Source organism: Molossus molossus, unplaced genomic scaffold, assembly GCF_014108415.1.
Source record: "Molossus molossus isolate mMolMol1 unplaced genomic scaffold, mMolMol1.p scaffold_m16_p_10, whole genome shotgun sequence".
Lineage (NCBI taxonomy): Eukaryota > Metazoa > Chordata > Mammalia > Chiroptera > Molossidae > Molossus > Molossus molossus.
In genome coordinates this window covers 101,094,970-101,114,548 of record NW_023425345.1, presented here as the reverse complement: position 1 = coordinate 101,114,548, position 19,579 = coordinate 101,094,970, and the positions used below count along the sequence as shown (strand labels likewise).

Below are 19,579 nucleotides of genomic sequence, written 5' to 3'. Positions count from 1 at the left end.
TGCCCGTGAGGGGTTTGGTGTCCCCCACCCACAGCGTCGGGAAGGCTGTTTCAGAGCCTGTCCCGCAGTGGGAAGATCCTCCACATCTCGGCCCTTTGTCCAACAACGTTTCATCTCCCTCCCTATCTGCATGTTTCATGGTAAACAAAGTTAAGCACAGCCCTGGCCAGTTTGGCTCAGCGGTTAGAGCGTCGGCCTGCGGTCCGGAGAGACCCGGGTTCGGTTCCCGCTAAGGGCACGTACTTCGGTTGCAGTTTGTCCCCGGCCCTGGTTGGTCGTGCGGGTGGCAGCCACTCGATGTGTCCCTTCACGTCGATGTTTCTCTCTCTCTCTCCCTTCCTCTCTCTCCCTCCCACTCTATCTGTACAAAAAATAGAAAAATATCCTCGGGTGAGGATAAAAAAAAACAAAGTTAAGCAGCTTTTTCTATATTCAATGGCCTTTTTAAAAAATCCATTTCATTGATTTTTTTTCTTTTTTTAAGGGAGAGAGAGAGAAACATCAGCCCATCGCCCTTACTGGGAATTGAACTGGCGACCTTTCGATGCGTGACATGACGCCGAGCCACACCCAGGGCTCAGTGGCCTTTTACATTTCTTGGTGTATTCGTCCCGCCCAGGAGGGGTGCCCTTTTCTAACTTACCTAAAGGAGCTACGGCTTGCTACCAGAGGCTCCGATACTGGTGAGGGAAAGAACCCTCATCACAGAGGGTCATGGAGCGAGCAGAAATCAGGGGCAAGGTGGAGCTGTCTTGGAGCATGGACACCCTCAGCTGAAGCGGCACCGGGGAGAGCTGGCCATCCCAGCCCCACGGCTCCCTGAACAGAGGGTGGGGTGTGGACAGCCTGGGGGTGTGGGACATGACAGGAGAACCTCGACCAAGACGAAGGGGGTCCGGACCGAAGCCGCGGGTTCTTCAGCAGCAGAGCACCCTTCCCACCTGGTTATACCTTCACAGTCCTGCTTCCTCCATCCCCCCTACTCTCCCTACACTGTAGCCGCAACCATTTATTTCCCATTCCGATTTCTCAGCTTTGACCCTTTCTATTACCCAACCTGCATGGAACTCACCAAAGGCCAAAGACTAGGCATTCTTCACAGCGTGGCTCAAAGACCACCTCTGTAAATCTGCACCTAACTCCTCACCAAGTAAAAATCACTCAACCTTTTTTCTTTACTCCAACAGCTCATTTCTTCGTTCTCTCTATAAGTCTTCTCTCAGTTTCTCTCACGGTGTCATTAACTGTTTACAGGTCATCTGTTCAACAGCCTATAGTCCCCTGCGGGTTTTCTATCTCCCCCAACACTTTTGACCTAATTTCCTAACAATAGTTTAGTTTTCATATATGATTTTAAAAAAATCATAGCAGGAGTCTGGCCGGTGTGGCTCACCAGTTGAGCATAGACCGATGTACCAAGAGGTCACCGGTTCAATTCCCAGTCAGGGCACATGCCCAGGTTGTAGGCCCGATCCCCAGTGGGGGGCATGCAGGAGACGGCCATTCAATGTTTCTATCTCACTTTCCCTCTCCCTTCCTCTCTTTCTAAAAATTAATAAAAGAAAAAAATATACATACACAAAATCTCAAATAAAAAAAAATTTAGCCCTGGCCGGTTTGGCTCAGCGGTTAGAGCATCAGCCTGCAGTCCAGAGAGACCCAGGTTCGGTTCCCGCTAAGGGCACGTATCTCAGTAGCAGTTTGTCCCAGCCCTAGTTGGATCGTGCAGGTGGCAGCCACTCAATGTGTACCTTTCACGTCGATGTTTCTCTCTCTCTCTCTTCCTCCCACTCTGTCTGAACAGAAAATGGAAAAATGTCCTCGGGTGAGGATAAAAAAAAATATATCTACTTCAACAAATAGTCCGTTTAGCAAAGTGGCAAGGTACAGAGTCACTATACAAAAAATAAATAAAAATCATAGCAGGAGAGGACACTCATCATCTACACAGGCCTCTAGAGACTACAGAATGAAAATGGACTCCTGGCCAGCCAGAGTGGCTTGTTGGTTAAGCGTTGTCCTGTACCCTGAAAGGTTGCCAGTTGGATTCCTGGTCAGGGCACACATTTGGGTTGTGGATTTGACCCTGAGTGTGTACAGAAGGCAACCCATCGACATTTCTCTAGCATCTCTCTCTCTCTCTCCCTCTCTCTAAGCATGTCCCTAGGTGAGGAGGAAGGAAGGAAGGAAGGAAGGAAGGAAGGAAGGAAGGAAGGAAGGAAGGAAGGAAGGAAGGAGAGAAAGAGAGAAACCCAGTGGGTGTGGCTCAGTGGATTGAGCCTTGTCCCATGGACTGAGAGGTTCTGGTTCAATTCCTGGTCAGGGTACATGCCCAAGTTTTGAGCTTAATCCCTAGTAGGGGGTGTGCAGGAGGCAGCCAATCAATGTTTCTCTCTCACATCAATGTTTCTCTCTCTCTCTAAAAAAAATCAATAAAAACATATTTAAAATAAGAAAGAAAATGGACTCTTAATAATTCCAAAACAGGGAAAATCCATTTACAGAATCAGATTCATATTTAACTAATATTTATTAACTACTAAGTGCCTATGTGCTAAGTCTTTTTATATATGTCATCTTAATTACTCCTTACAAGTCCATGAAGTAAGGTGTGTTAAGCCCATACTTCAGACAGGGAAACAGACCCCACAAAAGGCTAAGTGATCTAAGTCATATAAGAAGCAAACAATGGAGCCATGATTTGAACCTAGGTAAGGGGAGTTCAAGGTGCCATTTTTTGTTCACTTCACCCAGGGCACGAGGTCTCCTTTTGCTAAGCCAGATGTTTCTAATGAGAGGAAGAATTATCAAAGTAATTCCCAAAGTTCAAGGACCATCTAGCTTAGCAGCCCATTCTACAGGTGAGAAAACTAAGGCCCAGAGAAATAAAATGACTTGCCATAATTCACACAGCTCTTAGGTAGAGTAGTAGAGCTGGTATGAGACACTCACAGCCCCAGGTCAATGTTCTTTCCATCCTACTCTTACATGATTGCATTGTACAAAGCTTCATGTTGAATTAGGAAAAGTAGGTCAGGGATTCCGTTTTATCTAGTTGTCTCAAAAGCACCAAACACTCAAAAGCATTTAATTTGTTAATCAATTGGCTAAAATCTTCAAGAAAAAGCTCCCCACTCACCACCAAATTCATTTTAATAAGTATGTCTCACCCATACTACTTTTTTCTTTATTAAATTTAATTTTTTGTAAAAGTTTTCAATTACAGTTGACACACAGTGTTATCTTAGTTAAAAGGTGTGTCACCCCACACAAGTTTTCAAGGGCAACCACAACAAACTGGGGTGAAGAAGGCGACCTGGTGCCTTTGATTCGTAGGAAACCAGCAAGACGTGTTCTCAGTGCCCAGTCCTTTCTGGTCCCGCTCAGGAGACGCCGCCACCTACCGCTTCCTCTGCGTCCGCCAGCTGACACCCCAAACACGCAGTCAGGTTAGGGAAGGACGGCCGTTTCCTGGAGTCGAAGGCCCAGCAGGACTGCATTATAAAGTATCTGTAAAAGCAACAGAACAAGGAGCAGGATGAAGCAATCTGAACGAAGGAGAAGGGGACGTTGTCCCCGTAATGGAGCACCGTGGATCGCCAGGGAGCTGCTTACTCATGGCATGTTTGTTTGGTGGCAAGTACTCCACTAGATTTTGAACTCATGTCAGAAAGGGCAAACTCGATGATGAACAGAAATGCATGTTTAAAAATACGACGTGGACCAGACGTGAGGAGATGGAGTCTTATCACCCTCACAGATCCTCAAGCAAAGGAACTGAAACCCAGAAGTGAGACACAGGGCGGGAAAGGTTCAGTTTTGTTCAGAAACACCCCCCAGAGACACAGGAGGAGTTTTCTTTTCTAAAGCGGAATCACATGAACGGGCTTGTACTTCTCTTGTCGTGCACTGGGAACTAGACAGACTGAGCATTCCTGTTCGCAGCCACCTTTCGTTATGAGTGAACTTACATTTCTTCTGTAGCATAAAATGGCTGGTCCATTTTAAACCCACTCTGAATGAGCTTGTAGAAGTTCGCGTCGACCGGAATGCCGGGGTAAGGATTGACACCTAGGGAAACATTGGGGCGTATGAGCACTGATTCGTTCATTCATTCATTCACTTAACAAACATGTATGGAGAGCCCCATGGGCCAGAGCTGCCTTCCTGCTGTCAAGCGGGTGATGGGCTGAAGACAGAACTGCTGACAGCAGTCGATAAAACCTCAAGTGGCGTCTGCTGAAACAGACGTAGGACTCGGGAGCCCGGGCGTGTTCGAGGTGGCATTTCGTCCACTCTGACGCAGGAGCTGAGGAGAGGCCCGGGGCTCAGGGCCCAGAGAGGGTAGCAAACCGCACAACTCACCGAGCGAGAATATCTCCCAGAGTAATATTCCGTATGACCAGACATCACTCTTAATTGTGTAGACCCCTTCAAACAAGCTCTCAGGAGCCATCCACTTCACAGGCAGGCGGGCCTGTTCGAAACCCAAGAAGAGATCGGGTGAGCTTCCACGGACAAGCATTACTTCTTGTCTCTTGTGAGCTAGGAGCTAAGTTCTATCTTCCCAAGGCCACGCTTAATGTCTTATTGAGAAAATCATATTCCTCATGCAGAAACGCTTCGTTTCAAATTAAGATTTTTAACATGGTAGCCTAAAAACAACAACAACAACAAACTACGTATTTCTTTAAAACTTATCTTGAACCAAAACTTGTGCTTGCAATTGGGACGTTTAACAGTAGATACTCCCCATGAAGGAGTAGCCAGAGAGTTGCCCAGAGGTGAGTGGATACTAGTGAGTTAGTGCACTATTTTGTTACAGCATTTCTTGGAAGACCGTCAGTGAAAATGCTCCCCACCAGAATGTGGTGAAGGGAGCATATGACATCACTTCCAGAAATGATAGTAGGCTGGTGTCTGCGGCTTTAATCATTTCCATTAGCATGGAACAGGGGTTTTGAATGAGCACGACCTCAGATTAGACTCAAGATGGCATTGTGTAGTAGTTTCTTTTTCATGGGCTGGGGAACCCTTTGCAGTGCACATTTATTCTGCCAAGTGAAATCAGAGCTTAAGCTAGAAACCCTGTCTTAAATCCTCCACAAGTCAATGAGCTGATAGGAATAAGCAGGCTAGTCGGGCTGATCTGATCAACTGAAGGAATTAATTGAGGTTGCAAATGTGATTCCACTTCCCACGTAAGAGACCACGGGCTACTAGGGAAGAAACTGCGTGGCCACAGATGAGCATCCATCATCTTCGTGACTTCAGCTCCAAGGAGGCCCAGATCTAAAATCAGCTAAGGTGATTATGTGAGCCTCTTGGGAACACAGTTGAATTTGATTTTCAACATTTATTGGACGTTTACCCTGGACGGGAGCTTTCATGTGGGTTTTATCGATTCATTCCCACAAGGATGCTGAGGTCAGTGTGTAATCCTCTTGGGAAACACTGTATCATCATGGTTACACAGAGACTCCAGCTCAGACCACTCACGCTCTAATCCTTGCTCTGTGTAATCTCGGGCAAGTCCCGTGTCTGTGCCACAAACAGGTACTTTAGGACCAACTGAATAAGTACATGTAAAGCACTTAGAACACAGCATTGGTTGCTATTGTTATTTAGTAAGTGGGGACAATAAAAGCAGCTAGAAACCCTGAAAATGAAGAGCCCCAAAGAAGAAGAATAGGGACTTGAATCCAGGTGTCGTAATTCTTATCACACTCTCTCAACTACGTACTGTTATCTAGTATTTCTAATAGTTCTCTTGTAAATAACACACCTGTCCTCAGTTTTTTTTAAACAAGTAGATTTAGTTATATTCTAGGTTTCTTTGTATAATAGTAATAGGATGGAAAATATTCATTAACTAATATTTAATTTAAATGTGCGTTATAGAAATTTATATTTAGTATTTAATTTACATGTTGTATTTTAAGTACTTTATTGTAACTGTTAGCTATTCCCATCATTGGAAACATAACTCAATAGTCACTTTATAGTTAAGGGAACTGAAATAAATGCAAGGAATGAGATTTATTTTTGAGTGTGGCTTGTGCTCAAAGGACCCTAACGGACCTACTCTGCCTAGCCCAAGGACTGACGTGGTGCTGTTTTGCTCAACTTCCACTACAGATGGAGTAGTCCCTGAAGCTGCGGAAAACTTGCTACGCATAAGAAGGCAAACTGCTGAGGACGTGTGTGGATATTAATCAACACACTGCCGCGAGTGTACGTGTTCGCCCGACCATGACAAAACACAGAGGGACGGTAGGGGGACATGTCAGAAACAGCAGCCTCACGTTGCCCCTGACAATGTAGTTCGAATCACTCATGATGTCTCGCGCCAGTCCAAAGTCGCAGATCTTCACCACTTTCCCGCGGGTTACCAGCACGTTCCTGGCTGCCAGGTCTCTGTGGACGCACTGCGGAGGACGACATGGGAGAGTGGTTTGTTACGGGGTGGCTTCGCGTTCAACAGAAATTACAGATGACCGAATAGTGTCTTTTCTTTGCTGGGCCATGAGCAGTCACCGTGAGGTATAACCCAGTCAGTCCGTGAACCCAGGGCCCAATTCTCCAGCTGCTGTGGCCACAGACATTGTGGAACATCCCCAGAAGCAAAGGGAGATGGGTTCTTAGAAAGGCGATCACACCCGGCCGGTGTGGCTCAGTGGTTGGGCGTCGACTCATGCACAAGGAGGTCACAGCTGGATTCCTGGTCAGAGCACACGCCCAGGTTGTGGGCCCGATCCCCAGTGGGGGGTTTGCAGGAGGGGGCTAATGGATGTTCTCTCTCATCGATGTTTCTACCTCTCCCTCTCCCCCCCTTTAACATCAATAAAGAAAAATAAATAAATAAATAAGGAAGGAGATCACACTTAGTTGATATCACATCTTGCAATAAATAAGAGACACAACAGGGCCCTCTGCTGAGCTCCAGTGGCATTTTAAGAGACTGTCTTACAGCACTCTTATGGAGGGAGAGGAGCAAATAAACTCCTTTCTAACTGGAAAATAGCTCTGGCAGTACAATAGAGTAACCTCAAAGAAAATATTCAGAAAACAACAACAACTAGAAATAAGTTTGGGAAGTTTGACTAAAGTGTAATTAGAAGAAACCCCTGAATTGAAACATGACGTGACATTAATCCAAGTGGTCTGTCAAGAAAATTAACTCTAAGAAGTAAGATTTTTAAAGGACGAGGGCACTAGTAGCAAAGGTCCAAAGGTCTGTCTTCAGTACTTAAAAAATAAAAGCAAAAACCATAAAGCCCTACATTCCTTTAGCTCTCCTTCCTCCCTGCAGTTTTCTGGGCGTGTTGTGCGCCTGCCCACCAGGCCGCCGCAGCCCGCCTCCCGCCTCCCAGGAGTCTGCCCGGGCTGCTCTGGCGAAGCCCCGGGATGACCTGCATAGCACCAGTCCAGGCGACATTCGATTTGACCTCTCAGAGGAACGTGGCACGGTTGCCAGGCCCACTTCCTTCAGGTCTTTCCTTCTGAGGGTTCTGCAGGTCATTTGTCCCTCTTTCCTCCCTACTGCTCTGGTGGGTCCACATCCTTCCCTGAACCATTTCCACCAAACCCAGGGATACAACTACCATCACCCAAATCTCCAGTCCCCAACCCAAACGGAGCTTCAGATAGGCAGAGCCAAGTGTCCACGTTGTTGCCCAATGAATCTCACATTCAACATGTTTAAGTCACGATGTTTCTCAACAAACATCCTTCCTATTTCGTATTCCTGACCCCATCCCATGTTCCCTGCTGGATGTCCTCGAGACAGGCTTTTCTGCACCACCTCCCCTCCCGCAGGTCTGACGTTCCTGTGCCTCCCCTGGGTTCCCAGCTCTGACTGGAACACGGTATTTATCATGCTACAATATAACAATTGCTTTGCCTGCCTGCTCATCTCTTTCTCCCTTAACAATGGTGCGTTCTGACTGTATTCAGCGCTTAGCATGGTGCTTAGCACTGGTCAGAGCTCAAGTGATGTCTGAGGCAGTCGCCGAGCCCACAGCAACCAGAGGAGAAAAAGCAGGAGCCGGTGCCATCATGATTCAGGAGAAGGCCTCCAGGGAAAGCAAGGGGATCGGGCCTAAGACACCGGATATTCTTCAAAAATTCTTCTTACAAGCCCAGAGGGGGAAAAAGCAGTGCTCTTTGACCTCCAACTGTGAGCAGTTTGAGTATTTACTTAACTACAGGCAGCCAACTGGGCCAGACGATCCAGGTGGATAACGCTCCGATGTCTATGAAGATCCCTGTGAAGGCACCACTGTAGACATGCAGGTGAACTTTGCAGATAAAGACACTAGACAAGGGAATCCCACGGCAGGTAGAAGGGGAAGACAAGAATGTGCCTCAGAGCTGAAGGGGGAAAATACTATGCGACAGTCATTTTTAAAAACTATTGAGCAAGGATGCCCAGCTTTGGAAAAGACAAACAAAGAAGGTAACAGGCACTTTTAATATCCCCGAGGGAAAAAAATCCTTGCACTTCTAATTGAGGCTGTGCTAAATACAGGTTGGGCAAAAGTAGGTTTACAGTTGTGAGTAGGAGAGAGTTAATGAGGCTACTGTAGTCATCATAACCTGCATGTCTTCTTCCATGCAAACAACTGTAAGCCTACTTTTGCCCACCCCTGTAAACACATTAATTTGGAGAAAAGTGACTTTTCTTTTTTTTTCTTTCTTTCTTTATGTTTTTAAAGGAAACTTTTATTTATTACTTTTAGTTTTGTTTTTCTTTATTAATTTTAAAGAGGGGGGGGAGAGAGATAGAAACATCGATGAGAGAGAACATCGATTGACCGCCTCTTGCATGTCCCCCCACTGGGGATTGGGCCCACAACCTGGGTATGTGCCCTGACCAGGAATCGAACCGCATAGGTCGACGCTCAACCACTGAGCCACACTGGCCAGGCTGACTTTTCTTTTAAACATTAATTCTCTCCTATGAACATAGCAGAGCTCCTTTATGGGGAGTTTGTTGTTTGCCCTTTAGTAAAATTTCATAGGTTTCTTTTATATAAGAATGTTCCTTGCTATGTTCATCTCAAGATGTTTTGTAGGTTTAGTTGCTGTTATGAATATAATTTTTTCTAGTCTTCAAAGCTATTGGTTTATTTTATGTTAATTTTTTTTAAAAAAATTGAGATGTAACTAACATGTAACATTGTATACAGAAAACTTCCCTAATTTGATGAAGGAAAAAGTCATACAAGTCCAGGAAACACAGAGTCCCAAGCAAGATGAACTCAAAGAGATCCACAGCTAGACACACCATAATTAAAATGGCAAACATTAAAGACAAAGAAAGAATCTTAAAGGCAGCAAGAGAGAGACAGAAAGTTACCAACAAGGGAGCTCCCATTAGACTAAGAGCTGATTTCTCAATAGAAACACTGCAGGCTTGACGGGAGTGGCATGAAGTATACAAAGTAATGAAAGGCAAGGGTCTGAATTCAAGACTACTCTATCCAGCAAGGCTATCATTCAAAATCGAAGGATAAATAAAGAGCTTCACAGACAAAATAAAAGCTAAAGGAATTTACTACCACTAAACCAGTACTGCAAGAAATGCTAAAGGGACTGTTGGAAGAAGAGGAAATATACATATAGAGAGGAACACAGGCATAAAATAAAAATGGCTGCTGGGCCAGTGTGGCTTCGTGGTTGAGCGTCAACCCACACACCAAGAGGTCACTGGTTTGATTCCCGGTCAGGGCACATGCCCAGGTTGTGGGCCTGATCCCCAGTGGGGGGCATGCAGGAGGCAGCCATTCACTGTTCTCTCTCGTCAATGTTTCTATTTCTTTCTCCCTCTCCCTTCCTCTCTCTCTAAAAATCAATAAAGAAAACAAACAAAAAATGGCAACTAATAAGTATCAATAATAACCTTAAATGTAAATGGCTTACATGCTCCAATCAAAGGACATAGGGTAGCTGATTGGTTAAGAAAACACAACCCACAAGAGACCCACCTCACAACAAAAGACTCACACAGGATGAAAGTGAAGAGATGGAAAAAAATTTTCCAGGCAAATGGAAATGAAAAAAAAAAACTGGTGTAGCAATACTCATATCTGATAAGATAGACTTCAATGCAAGGGTCATAATAAGAGACAAAGAAGGTCACTACATAATATTAAAAGGATCAGTCCAACAGGAGGATACAACCCTGGTAAACATATATGCACCAAATATAGGAGCACCAAAATACATTTAAAAACTTCTGGAGAACTTCAAGGGAGAGATCAACAACAATACAATCATAGTGGGTGACTTTAATACCCCACTGACACCACTGGATAGATCTTCTAGACAAAAAATTAACAAGAAAACAGAGTCCTTAAATGACAAACTAGATCAGTTGGACTTAATTGATATTTACAGCACATTTCACCCAAAGCTGCAGAATATACATTCTTCTCAAGTGTACACAGGGTAATCTCAAAGATAGACTGCATGTCAGGACACAAAGTAAGTCTCTACAAATTCAAGAAGACTGAAATCATATCAAGCATCTTCTCAGATCACAATGGCATGAAACTAGAAATCAATTACAATAAAAACACTCAAAAACATTCAAACACATGTTATTAAACAATGAATGGGTTACCAAGGAGATCAATAAAGAAATAAAAAACTTCTTGGAAACTAATGAAAATGAACACACAAAATCTATGGGACACAGTAAAAGCAGTCCTGAGAGGGAAGTTCATAGCACTACAGGCCTACCTCAAGAAAGAAGAAACATTTCTAATAAACTATCTATCCCAACAACTTAAAGATTTAGACAGAGAACAAAAAGAAAAACCCAGAGTTAGTAGAAGGAAGGAACTAATAAAAATCAGACCAGAAATAAATGACATAGAAACTAAAAAATCAATACAAAAGATCAATGAGACCAAGAGCTGGTTCTTTGAAAAGATAAACAAGATTGATCAACCTTTAGCCAGACTCACCAAGTAACAGAGAGAACCCAAATTAATAAAATCAGAACTGAAAGAAGTGAAGTAACAACGGACACCACAGAAATACAAAAGACTGTAAGAAAATACTATGAACAATTATATGCCAACAAATTGGACAACCTCGGCAAAATGCACAAATTCTTAGAATCATGTACTATTACAAAACTCAACTGGAGACAGTCAGAAGACCTAAACAGACCAATAACAATTAAGGAAATAGAAGAAGTAATCAATAAAACTCCAGCAAATAAAAGCCCTGGTTCGGATGGCTACACAGGGGAGTTTTACCAAACATTCAAAGAAGAACTATCACCTATTCTCCTCAAACTATTCCAAAAAATTCAAAAAGAAGCTCTTCTGATGAGACCAGCATAATCCTATTCCGAAAACCAGATAAAGACACTACAAAGAAAGAAAATTACAGGCCAGTATCCCTGGTGAACGCAGATGCCAAAATCCTCAAGAAAATCTTAGAAAATCGAATCCAGCAATATATTTTAAAAATTATACACCACAACCAAGTGGGATTTATCCCAGGGATGCAAGGCTGATACAATATTCATAAATCAATAAATGTGATACACCACATAAACACAATGAAAGATAAAAATCATGTGATCATATCAATAGATGCTGAGACTAATTTTTTAAAGGAAAAAAATAGTTCAAATGATTCCAAATTCAAAGAGAATGAGGAGAGAGGAAGCAAAGGGAGGGAAGTGGAGGAGAGAATGAGGAAGAAAATAAAGACTCAAATTTAAAAAGAGGAGAAAGCCCTTGGGAAATAAACAGAAGGTGATGGAAGGTTAGCAAGGGAAGACAGCAAGGTGCTGAAGGAATAGCTTGAACCTGCTTATAGGCAGGAGACACTTGAGATGTCAGAGAACAGCAGGGCTGAAAGGCAATGATAGACAAACGCAAAACTGAGGCAGAGACCGTGGATGGAGACAGGCTCCAGGACCTTCTCATCACAGCCCTGAAGGATCATGGATTAGCAGCGGAGGAGGTAGTAGGCAGGCCCCCAGGGCTGCTGCCATCGAAGGACAGTCCGAACTAGATAAAGGCACCAGGGTGGCTGGCTTGGAACGCAGGGCACTCTGTGTCTGAGCCTTCACTCACCCGCTGGGTCAGATGCCCACACGCAAGGCACAGCCTGCCCGTCCTGTGTAAGGAAGGACAGACACTGTCATGCTGTTGTAAGGAGGGATTCCTGAGGACTTCCTGTCTGGACATGCCAGGGTAGCTGGAAGAGCTACAGCAACCATCCAGTAAGGGCTCCTGAGCCTTTATAATCTAATCAGCCAAGAGCCAGGTAACATTCTCGGTGACTCCAACAATGGACAACGTAAAAAATATATGTTAAAATAAACAAGAAAAAAAGCACCTCTCTTTTTCAAAATTATCTTTTGTTGTTGTTGTTAGTTTCTTCTTTAAGGAGCTTACCGACTTAAATTCCAGAAATTCCATTCCTTTGGCCACTTGATAAGCGAAACAAAGAAGATCTTCAAATGTAAGCACATTCAGGTCCTCTTCTTCCTCCAGCTTGCTTTGGTTTTCATATTCAATTTCATCTGCAAGATAGAACGGGTCCTCATTTTGGCCAAAACTCTAAGAAGTTGCCTTATTAAATCTCTATGAGGGGTAATTAAAGCCACCGTTAGGTGAGGTGCCAAGACGTGCCAGCGCGGCCCTCACGTCATTGTCCTGGCAGCCGAGGGCTGGAGACACTGAGAGCTGGTGGCCCGTGAAGGCAGCGAAGACTCTGCTTGGTCAGAGGGCTCAGTGGGTCCTCCGGCTGCGTTGCTGACAGACGGCCTCTGCACCAGCCAGGACTCTCAGAGGCTCTTCTTTGGCACGAGGTAGTTTTGTCACATTGGGAAAATAATTCATATCAATCTAATACACATTTTGGGACCCGTATTGTACACTTAATGTTCTTCCATTTAATCATTTTAATAGTCTGATGAGGGAAGTATCATTAGGCCCATTTTACAAATGAGAATTGTGACACAGATGGTTAAATAATTTATCCAAAGTCATCCAGCCAGAAAGTGGAGCCAGAGGTTAACCCAACATCTGTCTGACCCCAGAACTCAACACCTTTTCCACTTACCGGGTAATGGCATGGCTCTAATGAATTTATGCCGTTAAAAAGAATAATCTGACCAAATAAAATAGCCCTCAGTGTTTATTAGTTAAACATTGACATAAGATTCACAATATATAAACTGTTGGTTTTTAACTACTTTTAAAGCAAATATGCATTCATCAAGTCTATAGATAACAGTAGCAAAGTAAAACATGCTTTTGTATTTACACATTAAAAAAAAAAAAGATAACTAACAGAACTCCTGTATCAGTTTCTATTTTTAAGTGCTACTAATTAGAATAAAATATTACCTTTGGGTTGAAATGAATTCCCATTGAACTCTGAGATGTGATCCGAGTCCTGGTGTATTTGAACTTCTCGTGAACCAAGCGTACTATTAAAAAAAATTATTTCACTATTTATGGTCTTCTGAGTAGACATTTTATTTTTTTAATGCAATTCATCAAAGAAATTAATTCCAATTATAACTGGGCTTTTAGATTAGAAGCACAGCATCAACTTTATGTGGAATTAAAAACACCTGTGTAACTGAGCCAGTCTAACGAGGCAGGAGTGGGCCTGGCATCCGCATGGAGTCTCACAGCTCACAGACAGGTTCACTCCAGCCTTACGAGGCTGCGAGCTGGTGTCCATGTCACATTTTGTAAGAGAAGACTTAGGCTTGGGGAGATGAGTATGATTTGCTGAAATCATGGAGCAGGTCGAGAGCGACTGCACCCCAGCCTCCCATTTCTTTTCTTTTTTTTTTTTTTAATCCTTACTCCAGGACATTTTTGCATTTACCTTCAGATAGAGTGGGAGGTAGAGAAGAGGGATGAGAGAGAAAGAAATATTGATGTGAGAGAGGCACACCAAACTGGTTTCCACCCGCACGACCCCAACTGGAGCCCCGCGATAAACTGCAACCGAGGTACGTGCCCTTAGCGCCAAACGAACCCAGTACTCGGGTCCTCAGGCCGACGCTCTACTGCTGAGCCAAACTGGAAAGCCAGCCTTCCGTTTCCAAACCCAGCTCCCTTTGCCTGCAATGGCTCAAACAATACAGATCCTCCGCAGGGAATTCACAGTCCACCGTCCTGCTCTGCTCAGGTGACCCTTGCAAAGCTTGTTTCCTTGTGGAATTAATAAACAGTAATAATGCCAATCTCTTTTGTGGTCTTTAATATAGAACTGTTCACGGAGGAACTTTCTACGTATTATATACAGCCAGTGATTCAATTTATTCCAGCATACAAGTTTACCCAACTTATGGTTCCATATCTTTGAAAATGACTGAAAGCTTTCAGGCTACAAATATTCGAAAAGTAACTGCTTCAGTGCATTTCATAGCCCAGTGACTGACTACATCAAAGGCGCCGAGTCCACCAGCCTGGTTATTACCAACCAGGGACTGTTGGTCACACGTGTCTGACTCATTAAAAAAGACTCTGTTCTAGAGTGCAGGTGACATTAGAATTAGCTCACTTCTACATATGAACTGAGAAATGAGCACAAGAGAGAGGACCTGTGTGACAGGCAGAAATCAGCGAAGGGCGTCTGCACAGATGTGCGTGGGGATCGCTTTAGATGCTGGGTCTGTCTCAGGCCTCAGAAGGCCAAAGGCCTGCACTGAAACATCTGCTAAGAAAACAAAGCTGGATCTCAAATGCACCTCCCAAAGTCCCCCAGTAAAGATCAAAGCTCTGCCCTGGCCGGTTTGGCTCAGTGGTTAGAGTGTTGGCCGGAGCACCAGAGAGACCCGGGTTCAGTTCCCGCTAAGGGCACAGACCTCGGTTGCAGTTTGTCCCGCCCCGGTTGGGGTCGTGTGGGTGGCGACCAGTCGATGTGTCTCTCTCATATCGATGTTTCTTTCTCTCTCTCTCTCTCTCTCCCTCCTTCTCTCCCTCTCGCTCTATCTGAAGATAAATGCAAAAAGTGTCCTCCGTGCGGATAAAAAAAAAAAAGATCAAAGCTCTGACAAGTGTGCCTTTAGCATAATACATAATGGAGAGTTTCCCGAATGTCGGGGGAGGCACTGGATTACAGAGGGATTCCATCTGCATGCCCATGAATTCCTTCAGAGAAGGGTGCTACAGAGCCAAGGTGTTCAAGTAATTAGCAAGACAATTCCAAGGACAAGGACCAGCATCCCACCCAACTTCTCCAGCCCACCTCCATGCACACCACAACAAGGGACCTGTCAGGGCCGAGTTGCTCTCCCCGTGGACCGAGGAATGTGCAACGCAGATCACAGGGACAAATGCTACCACACTTTATTCTGTCCCCAGTCACATGATGTCAACGGATCTACCCTGTTTTTTTAAAATTATGAGTTTAGAGCTTTTTGTACAATACTCCCAAAGACCTCCATGAACATGTCTGGGACTTTGAAAAAAGTGTTCATTTTTCTACCAATACCTACATGTCAACCAGCAGGCCTGAAGGATTGAAGAACTCACCTTTCCCAAAAGTAAATATGTGTGTAGGGTGTGACTCAGGCACGGGTGGGCAGAGACTGGCCCAGCTCAGAGCCTACAGCGTAGGAAAGTTCTCACTGTTCCAAGTCAACAGAGAAACTAGCGAAGATCAGTGATTTTTCTGGGTCTTCGAGGCCACGGGCCCCGCGGCGTTGGAGGACAGCCTCTCGCAGCCGGCCAGTGTGTGGGAGGTGTAAGCAGCACACTTGGTGTGTGTCCCAGAACGCACAGTCACGAAACCTGGACATAGTCTCTTACCTGGAATTTGGATGTGACTGGAAAGTGGGATAAAAACTGAAATTGTGTTCCTTGAAAATCTCCGTCCATGTCCTGTGAAATTTTTCTCTTTTACTTCTTAGATAGTTGAGAAGATCGCCATAGCAACAATATTCAAAAATCAAGTAAACTGGCCCTGAAATAGTGACAGTTTTAATTACAGGCAGACGAATACCAAGTAGTTTTCTCAGATGTCTGTATAGAGGGAACATACTACGCTCTACAAGAGCTCACCTGCCCCTGACTTTGGGAGACTACAACTACATGATGAGCACTTGGTGAGTGCATGCTCCTCTGTGGTTTGCCTGGAGAGGGAGAAGCACATCCCTACTCCCCTCTGAGATGCATTTGCTCTTTTGTTCTTCTTTTAGTCCCCGTCCCTGGCCAGCTGTCCCACACACAAAAATGACCCTGGGACACATCATTCAGGTATAGGCAGAAGTGAAAGAATCAGAGTGCATGTTCCATTGAATTCTAGAAAAATAACACTTGAAATCCCGTCTTGGCTGAGCCTCTCTGAAGCAGCCCACTAGGGCAGCAGCCAAGCTCCGCAGCCCTTCGGAGCTGGGGAGAGAGTAGAGGAAAAACCCCCCAAATGTACTTGCAGTGTGGTGACTGTTTTTAAGTGGGTTGGGATTGTGGGCGTGTCCCCCATAAAGAGAGGCATCCTCGGCACTGGGCACCTGCTCACGGCACACTCCCGTCTCACTCCGCCTGGGCTGGAGCACCCACACTATGGCAGCGGGAGGAGGCAACCTGGGAACAGGTGTCTCTTTGTCTTCAGGCTAAACTGTGTTTGATTAGGAGTTTTCGTCGGGAATGATTACCTGACTGTGTGCACGCCCCCAGCAGATTCACGATATTCTCATGGTTCCCCAGGTGAGTCATCATTTTGAGTTCAGACATGAGCGCTTCCCTTTCCGAGCTGTCTGCTTTCTCTGCCGTGCAGGAGCATGAATGGAAACCGAAGTAAGATGGGAATGTTAGGTCACTTAATAAGTTAAAACTTTCCTCAGTTCAGAGCAAATTTGCATAAAGAAAATTTAACAATATGTAAAATACTACATGAAGTTTGAATAATTGTCTGTGTTTTAAGACAGAGTTTCAAAGATTATAAAAGTATAAAAGTTGAATCTAATAACATGCCTGTTTATTAGATGTTTCTCTACCAAAATAAAAATCCCTAATATTGACCCTCAAAAAGCAAAATAAAACAAAAAAATAATAATAACAATAGCTTTTTCTCCACAGAAATTAATACATACGCTGAAGGGGAAAACTTTTGTTTTTGTTTTTGACTCCTGAATTTGTTGAATTCATACACAAAACAGTAATGTCAGTGAAGGTGGCTGGCTTCAGCCTGTTCCCCAGGTCTACAACCTTAAATTTATGTGGGTCCAATGTTGAGAAGGTCTAAACGATCAATTCTCCTAACCAAGTTCTCAAGAGACTCATTAATTGATAGTGAGGACTATAACTGATGAATAGGCTACAATGTATGCACTGGCTTATGCATTCTCTCCCTGGAGAGAAGTCTAGAAAGCTTGGCAAATTGTATTCAGCCTTGCTTAGAAGCATAGCATGAGGGTAATTACTGAGGAACTCAAAGGTCTTGCATCAGCTAATATGCCAGCTGGTAGGGGCACCCTTGCCCAGGTGGGTGCTGGAGGCTTAGAGGCAACGACAGGGTCTTTGGACTTTCCCTCTCCAGCCAGGTCCCAGGCACCAGGCACCCATCCCTCTGTTAATTTATTATTTCTTAAAAACGTAGTAACTTTTCTTTACATTCAATGAAGATTTTATTTGATATTTCCAGGTGTCTTTATTTTGTCCTGGCAGACATCCTAGCCTTTATGGTGGCTTTTGATGAGTATTGGTGCCATCAGGGATATCTTCTTTCCAACATCTCGGCTTGGGCATGAGCCCTCTCACTTGTGCATTGTGACCCACTAGCATGTCAGGTCTTCTGCTGCTTCGTGTTGTATAGGGTCCTGTCCGTGTCTCATTCCTCATCACCAACATAATACATTTTATGGCGAGCTTAACTTTTTCAAAGCACTTTCATATACCATTACTTGACAATCATTCATCTCTTCATTCATTCACTGAACAAGTATTTATTGAGTGCCTACTGCATATGAAACAAGCACTGAGGGGAATAAATGATGAAAAAGACAGAGCCCCTGCCTTCCTGGCGCTTAGAGTCTCCTGGAAAAGGGAGACACGTGAGCAAGCAATTACAATATAGTGTGATAAATGCAATGCAGCAAATGAGTGTAAGGGTGCTGTGGGGTCACAGCAGAGGGACAGCTGACCTTGCCTTTGGAGGGATGGGGAAAGGGACACCAAGTGTCTATGTTGAGCCTTCAGGAAAACTAGGAATTAGTCGTGAATGCACAGTGAGAAGGTGCAGAGAAGAACATTTTACATTGAAAGAACAAAACAGGCAAAGACCAAGGAAGAAGAGATCATAGCAAAACAGATACAGACCCCGCCCTTATGAGGCTTACAGACTAATGTGGCAAATAAGACAGTAGTTGAGTAATTAAACAAATATATAATTACATATTGTGATAAAATCTGTGGGTGCAAAAACATCCTACAGAGAGCTAACACAGCATCTAGCAAGAAACTTGCTCTGGTCTTTGGTGTGAGAGAAAGTTTCCCTGAGGAAGTGGTGTTTCGCTGCAATCTGAAGGGGCAGGTGAGAACCCCGTGGAAGGGGAAGGGTGAGCAGACAGGGTCAGCCTGCGCCTGGCGCCGGCCGGAGGGAGCACTGTGCTGGGAGGAACTGAAAGAGGCCGAGGGTGTGGGCGGGGCAGATGGCAAGCCATGCAGGGCTGGGGTATTTCAAGAGTAATTGAAAGCAACTGGAAATGTTAGGTAGGAAAATAACAAGATCTGCTTTGCATTTCATAACCATCACTTGGGCTTCAGCATAGAGAATCTGAAAGGAAGTAGCAGTGCATATACAGTAGCTGCTCAGAAGGCTACGGCAGCTATTCAGAAGGGATGGACTTGCACTAGGGTGGTAGTAATAGAAATCAGAGAGAGGGTGGACTTAAAGGACGCTAAGCAGAAACCTGATGGAGAGAATCCGGAGAATGACTTAAGCAGAGAGAATCGGGAGAAAACAGAGAAAATCACGAGAGGAACGAGAGAATGGACAAAGCAGAGAATCAATGGGATGGTTTCCGGGATGAGTCCCAGGTTTCTGGTTTGCCCAATTGTGTGGAAAGGGTTAGAGGAGTTCAGTTTGGATGATGAGCTGAATAAGGGATTTTTGAGACAATCAAGCATTGGGCACACTATCCTGAAGCTTAGAAGAAAGATGCAATCTGAGAATCAATGGTGTACAGGATAAATCCCAGGTGCGGCTGAGATGGCCTATGGTGAGCACATGGAGTGAAATGGAAGGGGATCTGGGAGCGAGCCTTCCAGAACTCCACATAAAGAACTGGGCTGTTGTCCTGGCCAGTATTCTCAGTGGTTAGAGCATCAGCTTGTGCAGCGAAGGGTCACAGGTTTGATTCCTGCCGGGGAGGTGTGTGCAGTGGGCAACCAATCGATGTGTCTCTCTTGCATTGATGTTTCTCTCTCTCTCTCTCTCTCTCTCTCTCTCCCCCACCTTCCACTCTCTAAAAATCAATGGAAAAAATATCCTCAAGTGAGGATTATGAGGATTACCAAAAAAAGAAAGAACTGCGCAGAAGACAGCCAGCAAATGGCTGTGAAGCAGTCAGCGAGGTAGGAGA

General features: G+C 44.5%; 1 protein-coding gene across 2 annotated transcripts in view; it reads right to left on the bottom strand.

Moving 5' to 3' along the window:
- Positions 1–19,579, bottom strand: part of FLT3 (fms related receptor tyrosine kinase 3) — a 67,438-nt gene that overhangs the window by 1,112 nt on the left and 46,747 nt on the right. For both annotated transcript variants that reach the window (XM_036253097.1, XM_036253098.1), the window contains 8 exons: positions 16,652–16,762; positions 15,807–15,960; positions 13,383–13,465; positions 12,426–12,553; positions 6,306–6,428; positions 4,366–4,477; positions 3,972–4,071; positions 3,405–3,510 (listed from right to left, as the gene is read on the bottom strand). In XM_036253097.1, coding sequence (XP_036108990.1) covers positions 3,405–3,510; positions 3,972–4,071; positions 4,366–4,477; positions 6,306–6,428; positions 12,426–12,553; positions 13,383–13,465; positions 15,807–15,960; positions 16,652–16,762 — 917 coding nt within the window. The remainder of the gene's footprint in view (positions 1–3,404; positions 3,511–3,971; positions 4,072–4,365; positions 4,478–6,305; positions 6,429–12,425; positions 12,554–13,382; positions 13,466–15,806; positions 15,961–16,651; positions 16,763–19,579) is intronic.